Source organism: Phascolarctos cinereus, unplaced genomic scaffold, assembly GCF_003287225.1.
Source record: "Phascolarctos cinereus isolate Bilbo 61053 unplaced genomic scaffold, phaCin_HiC Scaffold_1;HRSCAF=81, whole genome shotgun sequence".
Taxonomy (NCBI): Eukaryota; Metazoa; Chordata; class Mammalia; order Diprotodontia; family Phascolarctidae; genus Phascolarctos; species Phascolarctos cinereus.
This window is the reverse complement of record NW_027555514.1, coordinates 213,553,391-213,565,601: the sequence shown is the minus strand read 5'-3', so window position 1 is coordinate 213,565,601 and position 12,211 is coordinate 213,553,391. Positions and strand designations below refer to the sequence as shown.

Genomic DNA, 12,211 nt, shown 5'->3' with positions numbered 1-12,211 from the left:
TCTCCTAGATGCCCTCTCTCCAATACAACAAAAGAAGGGGTGGAAATTATTTAATATTGTGCCCTTCCAAAACACAGGACGTGTCTTTTATAGACAACTCACATGGGAATAATAAACTCAGCATATTCAATTCATAGCTAACACCATCTCAATCCTTCCTCTCAAATTAGCCAAGGATGCTGGTGAAGATGAAATAGTATAATTTGCTATCACTTATCTGAAATATGTAAGTAGGTAAATTTCCCTTTTTTTCAATTTCATCAATATTGATTAAGTATCTATATACATTGTGTGAGGTACTGAGGCAGATACAAAGATAAACCAAATAGTTTTTCAAGGATTTAAAAAGTTAGTAGGGAGAAAGATTCTCTTTGCAGCCTGAAGGCATAACATAAAGCAGTACTTTTTTATTTTTACTGAGGACAGAAGAAGCAATGGGTCTCTATCACAGGAGAGAATGAAGCTAGACAACTAAGTCAGAAGTTTCAGGTTTGAAGAGTAATTGGTCAAAAGAATGTTAGCAAAAGAGATTTAAAGAGTATTTTCCTGGCCATTATGAAGAAAAAATTGCTCCCTGGAACTGTTTGACTGCCATCCTGCCTAGAGACAAGAAGGATGGTGGCCTAAGAAATCTCTTACGGCCTCCTCCAGCTCTGGGATTTTAAGATGATATAGTTTGTAATTCCATGTTTTATATTTCTTTGGTAGCTTTCTCAGTGCCTACACGTAGACACTCTTCACTCCTGTGTCCAGACCAAAAGGTCTTCAGTATTGTCCATTTTTGCAACTACTCTCTGTTCCTCATCATATTAAGCCTTCGAAGCATAACAAAGGTACTATAACACACAAATATGACTCTTGAGATTCACAAAAGGAAGAAAGGCAGGGCTCAGAAACCTAATTCCGCCATATGGGTTCATTTATGCCTAGGTTCAACATGGGTCATAACAACCCAAAATAACATTATTGATGTGTTCACAATACTCTGAGACACTGGTTTCCCCTCAAAAGTCATTTCAAGCCTATGAAGACACAATCACAGAAAATATTAAAAGAAAAGAAATGTTTCTTTCTTTGTTTTGAAGAGCTTCTTCACTTATGAGTAATAACAATGAGGAGACTTCTCAGAACTCACCTCCCCGTACGTTGAAGTTCAGGACCACTATGGCCACCATGTTGCTCTGGTTCGACATGGCAAATATTTCCATTTGGAACCCCAGGCATCTTCCTTTTTTCCTAATTACAAAATATCATGAATTACTTTTACTAATACAGTCAATTCTTGATTATCCATGCTAATGGAGGAGGAAATGATTGGGATTAACTTAAGAAATATCAGAGAATCTAAAAATTCTTTCTTGGGCAGGGATCCATAACTGATTTACCTTGCTGGTTTTTTTTTTTACTTAAATGAATATAAAAAGGATTTTGCATTCCCTGAATTTGTACTGTCTGGACAGCGAGAGCAGAAGAGGATGGGAAGAGGAGTGTTCTGTGCCAGGTGGGAGCAAAAGGCTAACCTCAGATTAAAAATATTAATAGAAACATGAATTATAAAAAAGAGTAATCTACATGTAAGAGGTTTATTAGAGGTGTTCCCTGAAGAACTTGATGAGTTTATAGAGTAGTGAACCTTTTCTTTGGACTTCCACTCACTCTTCCCATGTAGGTCATCTATATGCCCATTGACTTTTTGAGAGGACTAGGAGGGAACCTACTGGGATATGCCCAAAAATGTCTCACTGAGGATAAGGATATGCTCTTCACTGTCATGACTGGAGGTGAACTAATTAGCTTGGGCTGTTATGGATTGGTTGGTAATAAACTATTGTGAGTCAGAGCCAATCCTTTGTGCTTGGACTATAAAAAAAAAAGTTGGTTGAAGAACCAGCCTTCCCCCCTACTCCCCCACCCATCCACCCACTCCCTTGTCAGAGAGGTCCTTTAAGAGCTGAGCACACACTGGAGAACAGCAGAATTAGAAATGATATTAGGTCTTGCGCCAGGAAAAACCTGTGCATACTCATGGCCTCCTCACTAGGAGCCACTAACGACCTCCTGGGGTACAGCCGCATTGCAGTTACTTGTGTTCTCAGCCATGTGGCCTGAGAGGAAAGTTCCTGGACCCTAATTCATTGGATCCATGGCATAACCTCTCAGCCAAAAAGATGGCAGCTGTGAAGAAAAGAACCATGTAGCAAAGCCGAAATCTAGATCTGGGTGATGTCGAGCCCTTCGAGAACTTCTGAAAATTCTCTTCTTAAGTAGGAAGTGTTTCCATTCAAAAATGTAATGAGCTCCATTATGCCCCACTCTCCTTCCATCTATATCCCTAGTGTCTCTTGGTTTGACATCCCTTCCCCTAGTTCTCTCTTCCCTTCTCAGAACCAAGTTGGCAAAGGCTCCTGGGTTTTATACCAATTTCTTTCAATATATCAATATATCTAATCATTTGTCAAATCTTATTGTTTCTACCTCCACAACACCTCTCACATATCACCCTGTTGTGAGGCCTTGTGCTCCCTCCATGCAACTTCTAGCCAGTCCTACCTAGTAAAACACACACACACACACACACACACACACACACACACACACACACACACATACACACACACACACACACACTTACGTTAACCCTTACACACACACACACACACACACACACACACACTCTGATCCTGCTGTCTAAGGGGGATCTTTGTGTAACCTTGCTCACACTGTTCCTCTAACTTTTAAAATTTTTATCTTTTTCTAGGCCTGGGGCAATGATAATGGGGGAGAAGGGAAGGGAGAAGGGGAGAAGTGACTAGCAAAATAGAGTTGCTTTTTTTTAATGATCCTGGCACTCATGAGAATATAACTGCCCTTGCCCCCTCCCTGGGAGTCTATGTGCACAGTGGGCAGGACTAGAGATGAGATCTGTGGGCAGGCACCTAGGCTTGGCTGCCTCTTCTGTATTAGATCTCCAGCATTTAGCACAGTGCCTGCAACATAGTCATAACAAATGTTTTTCATTAATTAATTATTTCTTCTTTCTACTGCCCTCAAGAGTTAGAATTCATTGTCATGCAGACAATGTCTTTGAAGTAGGTCAGACCATCAGGGAGTGTGATTGTCAGAAATCAGCACTGTGGGAGCAACCTAGATACCGGAGGAGAAACAGAGTCCAGAGACTGGCAGCTACTGTCACTTCTGCTAAGCTGCCGAGCTGGAGGGGAAGACTCTTTCCCCTGCTTTCCCCTGGTATAGTCTGTGATCCTGAGATTCAGTCCCTGATCCTCCTCCTTTCAATGAGCTCTGGGGTTAGGTGGTTTTGGGAAGATCTGGGAGGGCAAGTCATAGGAGTTTTAAGCAAGGCCTAGAGGTAAATGCTTCCAAATATAAGAACACTTGGCTGATGTCCTTCCATTTTTGCCATGTTCAACAAATTATATGATTACAATCTCTCAATATGCAGAGTGAGAGAGGAATGACTGAGCAAGAAGAGCCCAGAAAGATAAAGTTCAAGAACTATGTACAGTTGTTGTCTGTCTGTCTGTCTGTCTGTCTCTCTCTCTCTCTCTCTCTCTCTCTCTCTCTCTCTCTCTCACTCATCACCAACTGCCTTTTAGACATTTTGTCTTATTTTTTTTCTCCGGCTAGGCAATGGGGTTAAGTGACTTGCCCAGGGTCACACAACTAGTAAGTGTCAAGTTTGTGAGGCCAGATTTGAACTCAGGTCCTCCTGACTCCAGGGCCAGTGCTCTATCTACTGTGCCACCTAGCTGCCTCCCTTTTGGACATTTTGAACTAGATGTCCTGTAGGCATCTCAAATTTAATATGTCCAAAACATAATTCATTTGCCCCGCCATACACTCCCCTCCAAAAAACCCATCCTTGTTTTGAATTTGTCTATTTCTGTTAAGAATACCACTAACCTTCCAGTTACCAAAGTATGCAATTTTTAAGTCATTCTTGACTCCTCACTCTCACACACACACTCAGCTGACAAATCTACCTCTGCAACATCTCTCACGTACATCTCCTTTCCTCCTCTCATACACCATCACCCTATTAGTTCAGACCCTCATCAACCCTCACCGGATTTCAGCTTCCTAATAGGTCTCCCTGCTTCAAGCCTCTCCTCATACCAATCAACCCCCTAGTCAACAGCTAAAGAGATTTTCTTAAAGAATGGATCTGACCATATCACTGCTCTCCCATACTCAACAATCTCTCCTATTTCCCCATCACATCTAGGATCAAATATCAACTCTTCTGTTTGACATGTAAACAAAGCTCCTCAGAGTCTGGTAGGATCCTACCTTTCCAGCTATTCCCCATTAGTCCCCTCCTTATACCCTGGCATCCGCCCACCTTGCTGTTGCTCACACTCAACACATCACCTCCCTTTTCCATCCCTTTGTATTGGCTGTCCTCCATACCTGGAATAGAGTCCCTCCTCATTTCTGCCTTCTAGAGACTTAGCTTCCTTTGAAATTCAGATGAGGGAATGCAGATTAGTAGAGGACAACGATGATGACAAGGACAACAACTACTACTACTACTACCACTACCACTACTACTACCACTACCACTACTACTACTACCACTACCACTACTACTACCACTACCACCACCACTTCTACCACTACCATTAGCTAGCATTTGTATAGTGCTTTTAGGTTATACCTACATATACGTATATGTATATGCATGTACGCACACAGAAATATATATGTGTATACATACACACACACACACACACATATCTTGTTTGATCCTTACGAAAACTCTGTGAGGTAGGTACTATTATCCTCATTTTACAGATTAGGAAACAGATTGAGAGAGGTTAACTGACTTGCCCTGAGTCACACAGTTTGTTATCTGAGTTGGATGTACCCAATCTGGGAAGACTTCCAAGACTTCCAAGGTGAATTCTGAACATATTATTATAAAGAAAAACAGAGATAGGAAACTGCATAGAGGCAGCTTGGAATGCACTCTCTCCTCACCTCTGCCATCCAGAATCCCTACTTTTTGGGTTTTTCCACAAAGCTCACCTCACACACCATCTTTCATGAAACCTTTCCTGATTCTTCCAGCTGCTAATGCCTTCCCCCACCCCTACCATAAATTACTTTGGTTTTATAAAATCATTTTTAAACATTTATGTACTTATAATAAAATGTATATAGAAAGAGAATCTATGCAGTCATGTGTAAGATTATACACTCCTAGAGGGCAGGGAGTTGTCCTTTTTTGCCATTTTATCCCCAGTGTCTAATACAGTCCCTGGCCCATAGCAGGTGTTGAACAAATACTTGGTTGGTTTATTATACAGATTGTAGACATGTTAATATTTAGAGCAATACTCCATCTCATTTCTTCAATCAGGGGTTCTTAATCTGGAATAGTTTTCAGGGGTTTTGTGAACTTGGATGGGGGAAAATATATCCTTATTTAAATATAAATGGTTTCTCTTATAATCCTATGCATTTTATTTTGTGAATTTAAAAACATTATTCTGAGGAGAGGCCATAGGCATTCCCAGACTCCAAAGGAATCTAGACTAATTCTGGACCTGACTAGTGATTTATGTTTAGACATGTTTCTCTTTTCTTTCCTTATTTTCTTTGAGTATCACAGAAAAGGAGGGAAAAGGAAAATGAGTGGAGAGGGACAAGGAATACTAGGTACACAGAAATAAAAGGCATATAACTGGGGAATCAGAGTAATGAAACAGAGATAGATGTCAATCTAACCACAGGCTATTTTATGTAGAGTCTTCTGTAGCAGTTGTGTGTCTTCCCTCCTACATTAGAATTATGAGCCAAATATGCTTGCTGTCTCTATTCATCTTGTTCTGCGGCCTCTCTCCACATGTGCTATTCTCAGTCACGATACCTATCTCTCTCACTCCCTCTGGATTATTCTACATTCCTCTCTTCCTCTTCAAAAATTTGACTCAAGATTCACCTCCCCCTGGAAACCCTTCCTGAATGAGCTTGCCCATTTGAAATCACTCTACTAATCCATATTTTCTTAGAAGTTATACTGGTACTATATTCATTTATTCCTACTGTATGATTTTTCTGTAGGTGTTTCTGTCTTTTTCACATTTGCATGTTCTGCCTCCTTAATTAGGTTATGAATTCCCCCAAAGCAGAATCCGTGTCTTCTATTATTTAACCCTCCAAAACACCACATGTAATGTTTTACACCCAATAAATGGTGTGGATCGACTGAGGCACATTACCTGGGAAGGGACGTTTTTTGGTGGCTCAATTCTGATCGATGGATCCCATTCACCTGGGGGCAGCACAGTCACTTGGTCCAGGAACTCATCAATACCAGCTAACAGGTCATCACGCTCTTTTGCCTTATAAGCCACATCATGAAAAATCTATGGAGGAGAGATGACCCTAAGGGAGACTGCAGAAAATCTTCTGAAGGAAAATACTTATCAGTGGATGTCAGGAAGACTACGGCTTCTTGGATTTTAATCTCAGTAATAAAACTCTGAAATGCAGATAACTCCGAGAGAGCAGTAAGAGTGTGTAGAATGGAGGAGAGCCCAAAGGAATAATAATTTTTTACAGTGAAAATGGACTGGGTCCAAGGGAACTTTATTAATGGTCTTTAAGTAGATGAAAGGCTACACAACCGTTCTCTATCTCTACTGGGGAGCAAACAAAAGGATTTAAATGAAACGTAAGGAAAAACTTCCTGAATATAAAGGTTGGACTGCACTTCAGAATGAATTGAAAAATGAGGTTCAAGGTCTATCTTTGATATCTATATGTTGGGTTTTTTAAAAAGAGTTGACACATTTGCACCACCCTTTTCAAGAGCTGTGCACTAGGAGGCACTATTTCAGCAGCCAGGCAGCTTCAGCAAACCCATGTCATGATATTGCCACTTTGAGGCAAATGTCATGTTGTTCCTCAGCTACATCCTTACATTCAAAAGCTGCTTCACTTTGCATGTGGATACAAAGTCTTCTGTTCTGCTCATTCACACCCATACTGCTCTCTCCTCCACCATGCCCCAAATTTAGAGCCTGCTAAACTTAGGCAGAGTCCAACATCTGTGTGAATTCTGCCTAGCCATGCCTCAGTGGGAAGAGCTCTCACATCTGAGGCATGAGAGCTAGGAGTGGCAAGGAGGAATATCTACCAAGTTGTTGGTTTTTATTAGTATATGGACAAGCATAGTTTTAGACAAAAAAAAAGTGGTTGGGAAAGGGGTGGAGAGGAAAAGGATAATGCATCTCCTCACCTCAGGTAGATCTGCAATGGACAACCACAGAGAATGTTATGTAATCACACTTTCTGGGAGGGAAAAACAACCCAACCTATCTTCTTTATCTAGGTACCCCACATAACACAGCAATCACCCTAAGAAGACTTCTCCCTATTTATGTTGATTTCTTTCCCAAGGAGAGGAAGTGAGGGGAGGAGAGAGAAATAAGGGAGGGAGGAGAAAGAGAGCATGCAATCAAAGTGAAGAAAAGATACATTAGAAACATAGGAGTTATGCCCATCTCAAGTTTCATCATACCTCATCTGTCATGATCGTGGCCATGGATCTGCCAATCTCATGATACTGTTGGCCTTTTCCTACTGGTCCTAGCAAGATAAACAAGAACCTGACAACAGAGAGAGTAAAAGGTTGTTACTAAGCACCAAGGTACAAGATTTTATTCCTCTCCAATGAACCTAAAAAGACAAACATTATTACCAAACTTTAAGTATGCACCTTCAGCAGACACACTGCTAATGTGTCAATATCAGCTACTTTAACCTCCATCTTCCATCTGGATATATCAATACTCATTAAAACCATAACTTTTGTTGACATTTAATAACGTGGCTATAATTATGTGGCCTTTCCATGGAGACAAAAATCTTTGCTTTGGAAAAGAGATTTCTTTCCAAAAGTTCACTTTTTATATGCAGTACAGATGTAATCCCATTGGGATCCCATTCATTGCTCTTATGAGACAAATAGGGGGAAGAGGTGAAAACTATGAAACTTCATAAAATGATATAAACACAGTTCTGGATATTTGAATACACTTTATAGCAAACTGAATCCTAAGTTGCCTACATAATTTACCATGTCAAAATAACTCATCACCTCTTTACTAGGCTGGTACTCAGAAAGCAGGAAGTCTATTCCCAAGACTGTACCTCAAACATTTCCAACATAGTAGAACCTACTTATTTGCTTATTTCTATGCTACAAAGAGTTTTAGATTTCATCAGCACAGTGCTTAATCAAGTAATTTTCTCAGGACTCTAATAAACTCTCTGCTGCACTTTAGACCCATTCTCAAGATTCCCCTGGTCCTAAGTCTTGGTATTAAGTTGGTTCTCTTACTAGGGTTCAAGGACACTAGACTTTTTAATGACATTTACTGTATATATTTCTGTCTCTACCTTGTGGGGATTGGTACTTCTGTGAGGCCTGAGAGAAGAACAGCAGGTGACAGCCTTACAAAGGCCACAATCGGATGGTCCAGGATATCCACCTCTCCGACCAAGACATTTGAGGCTTCTGCCCCAATGGGTATTTTCTTCATAAAATGAAGGTCCACCTAGAAATCCAAAATAAGTAGAAATAATAATGTAGCACCTCATCAGATCTACTCCCTCAATTCAGCATACAGGTTTACAGATTTGGGGGCAGTAGGGGTACATGGGTAGTAACTATTTCCCTTAAGTTCTAAAGTACCTGGCAGGTTTGCACTTAAAAATTCTCAGCTCCCCAAAGGTGTGCTTAGTCAGCCAGCAGATACAATTAACTCAAAGCATTTACTAAGACGTCATAGTAACAAGAGCAGCCATACAATATTTTCCCCATAAACCTACGACATACTTCACCACAAATACACACATAATCCATCACAGGGAAGAGTGGGCACAGACTTGTGAGGCACATACACGGCCAAGGCAGCTCATACCTCCAGTGCTGTAAGACCTCAGTGTCTTAGCTCTTCTCATAACGCTGCTGCCTGCTGGGCAAAGTACCTGTGCTGGGTGAGTCATTCACCTACCTGGGTCTGCCCCTCTCCCCAGCTTGACTCTCAACTGCCAAAATCAGCTCTTTTTTGAATCCAATAAGTCCAATCCAATAAACATTTATTAAATGCCTACTACGTGCCAGGCACTGCGCTAAGTTGTCAGATACAGTTAATTTAAAAAAGACAATCCCTCCCTTCGAGGAGCAGGAAAGATGATACACATGAAGAGTCAGGAAAGCGGGAAGGGGTTTCTTGTTTCATGGGTTGAAGTAAGGAAGAGCAACAGATGCAAAGTGGAGTGAGCTGAGGCCAGTCCAGTTTTGCCCTCTACAAAGGGAGGCATAAAGATGAGTTTGGGATGCCACTCTCTAGCCCTCCATGGTGGTGTCAGTTGAGGCTTGAGTTGGCAGCATGGTGAAGATATTAGGAGTGACGAGCTCAACCTAGAGGAGGCATCTCATTCTGTGGAGCTGAAATCAGGCAGAGCAAAAGACGGAGAAGAGTGACGCTTTTTTGAATCCACAGTCAGCTTTCCTGTCAGCTGTCAGAGGTCACACGCCATGAAATTGCCTCCTGCCCTCAAAGGTGCCTCAGTGTCTGGTCTGTGTCTGTTTCTCTTTGAAGTGTGTGCATCTCTCTTCCTTCTCTTTGACACTCTGAACTTTTCCCCACTGGACATGCTATCTCCTACTGGTTGAGCAGCTCAACTGCAAGATGAGCCAATGGGCCAATGGAGGGGGCAGGTAAAGTATGAACCCTGACCTCTGGTCGTACCCTACAAAGCTGTGCCCTGAAGCAAATGACCTGAACTCTGTAACCATCCATCTCTCCATGGCTTGGCAACCTTGGCTTTTTAAAAGGCTTCTGAGGCATGACCAATTTTTTTGTAGTTATTTTATTTTTTTAAATTTAATTAATTTATTTTGAATTATCAACAATCTCTTCCATAAGCTTTTGAGTTTTAAATTTTTCTCCCCCTCCATTCCCACCTCCCTCCCCAAGACAGCAAGCAATCTGATATAGGCTATACACATACATTCCTATTAAACATATTTTTACATTAGTGATGTTGTAAGGAAGAATTAGAACCAATAAGAGGAACCACCAGAAAGAGGAAACAAAATACAACAAAAGGGAAAAAAAAGCAAATAGTATGCTTCGATCTGCATTCAAACTCCTTAGTTCTTTCTTTGGATGTGGATAGCATTTTCCATCATGAGGCCTTTGGAGATGTCTTAGATCCTTCTATTGCTGAGAAGGGTTAAGTCTATCAATATTAGTCATCGCACAATGTGGCTGTTACTGTTATAATATTCTGCTGGTTCTGCTCACTTCACTCAGCATCAGTCCATACAAGTCTTTCCAGGTTTTTCTGACATCCTGCTCATCATTTCTTATAGCACAATAGTATTCCATCACATTCATATACCACAACTTGTTCAGCATTCCCCCCCATTGATGGACATCCCCCTCAATTTCCAATTCTTTGCTACCACAAAAAGGGCTGCTATAAATATTTTTGTGCATGTGGGTCCTTTTCCTATTTTTATGATCTCTTTGGGATACAGTCCTAGAAGTGCTATTGCTGGATCAAAGGGTATGCACATTTTTGTAACCCTTTGGACATAATTCCAAATTGCTCTCCAAAATGGTTGGATCATTTCACAACTCCACCAACAATGCATTAGTGTTCCAATTTTCCCACATCTTCTCCAACATTTATTATTTTCCTGTTTTGTCAAGGTATGACCAATTTTTACCCAACCAACCAGTGATCAGCTGTTCTTTGAAGTCAATCAGAGAATGTCCTCATACTTAGTAAAAAAAGGATGATGGGTGTAGACAAATCTTTACACTTCATCTTTGCAGCAATACCTGCCCACCTCTGTTATCTGCTTAGAGCAATTCCATCAACCATCAAATCCCCACTCCACCACCAAAACAATAATAAAATTAATAGTAGTTTGAATTTATATTTAAGGGTTATAAAGCCCTTTATAGGGCAGCTAGGTGGCACAATGGATAGACCTGGAGTCAGAAAGACTCATACTCCTGAGTTCAAATCTGGCCTCACACACTTACTAGCTGTGTGACCTTGGGCAAGTAACTTAACTCTGTCTACCCCAGTTTCCTCATCTGTAAAATAAGCTGAAGAAGAAAAAGGTAAACCACTCTAGTATCTTTACCAAGACAATCCTAAATGGGGTCACAAAGGGTTGAACACAACTGAAATGAATGATGAACAGCAAAAGTCCTTTATATGCATTATCTCATTAGATTCCCAGAATAAGATGTGTTAGAGATGCTGCTATTATTTCTCTTTTATAAATGAGGAATCTAAGGTTCAGAGAGTTTAACTAACATACTTAGAATCACACAGCTAGTTGCTAAGAAATGTCCTTTAAGGCTTCTGGCATGGGCCATGAGTAAGGCACTTTTCTAGGTGCTAGGAGGAAATAACAACGGTGAATGTGCTAAGTGCCATAAGAGCAACACAAACAAAATGAAATAAGGATTCAAAAAAGAGAGAGACAATATTTGATTAGAGGGATTAGGAAAGGTTGATAATTATTTTTTTTAATAATTTAGAGATTAGAACTTCAAAAGCATGGAGTAGAGGCACCTAATTGGTATTTCAAGTTAAAAAAAACCCTGGAATTTGTAAAAGTTTTTGCACAAAGCCAATGCAACCAAGATTTGAAGGAAAGTAGAAAGCTGGGAAACAATTTTTGCTGCCAGTGTTTCTGATAAAGGCCTCATTTCTAAAATACATAGAGAACTGAGTGAAATTTATAAGAATACAAGTCATTTCCTATTTGATAAATGGTCAAAGGATATGAACCGTAAGTTTTCAGATGAAGAAATTGAAGCTATCTGTAGTCCTATGAAAAAATGCTCTAAATCATTACTGATTAGAGAAATGCAAATCAAAACAACTCTGAGGTACCACCTCACACCTATTAGATTGGCCGATATGACAGAAAAGGAAATTGATGAGTGTTGGAGAAGACATGGAAAAATTGGAACACTAATGCATTGTTTGTGGCGTTATGAACTGATCCAACAATTCTGGAGAGCAACTTGGAATTATGCCCAAACAGCTATAAAATTGTGCAAACCCTTTGTTCTAGCAATACCACTACTAGGTCTGTATCCCAAAGAGATCATAAAAAAGGGAAAAGGATCCACATGTACAAAAA

At 40.4% G+C, this 12,211-nt stretch overlaps 1 protein-coding gene across 2 annotated transcripts in view; it reads right to left on the bottom strand.

Moving 5' to 3' along the window:
- SLC4A8 (solute carrier family 4 member 8) overlaps positions 1-12,211 on the bottom strand; it is an 86,238-nt gene that overhangs the window by 35,745 nt on the left and 38,282 nt on the right. For both annotated transcript variants that reach the window (XM_020966231.2, XM_020966230.2), the window contains exons 8-11: positions 8,428-8,585; positions 7,547-7,634; positions 6,243-6,389; positions 1,136-1,236 (exon numbers count right to left, since the gene is read on the bottom strand). In XM_020966231.2, coding sequence (XP_020821890.1) covers positions 1,136-1,236; positions 6,243-6,389; positions 7,547-7,634; positions 8,428-8,585 — 494 coding nt within the window. The remainder of the gene's footprint in view (positions 1-1,135; positions 1,237-6,242; positions 6,390-7,546; positions 7,635-8,427; positions 8,586-12,211) is intronic.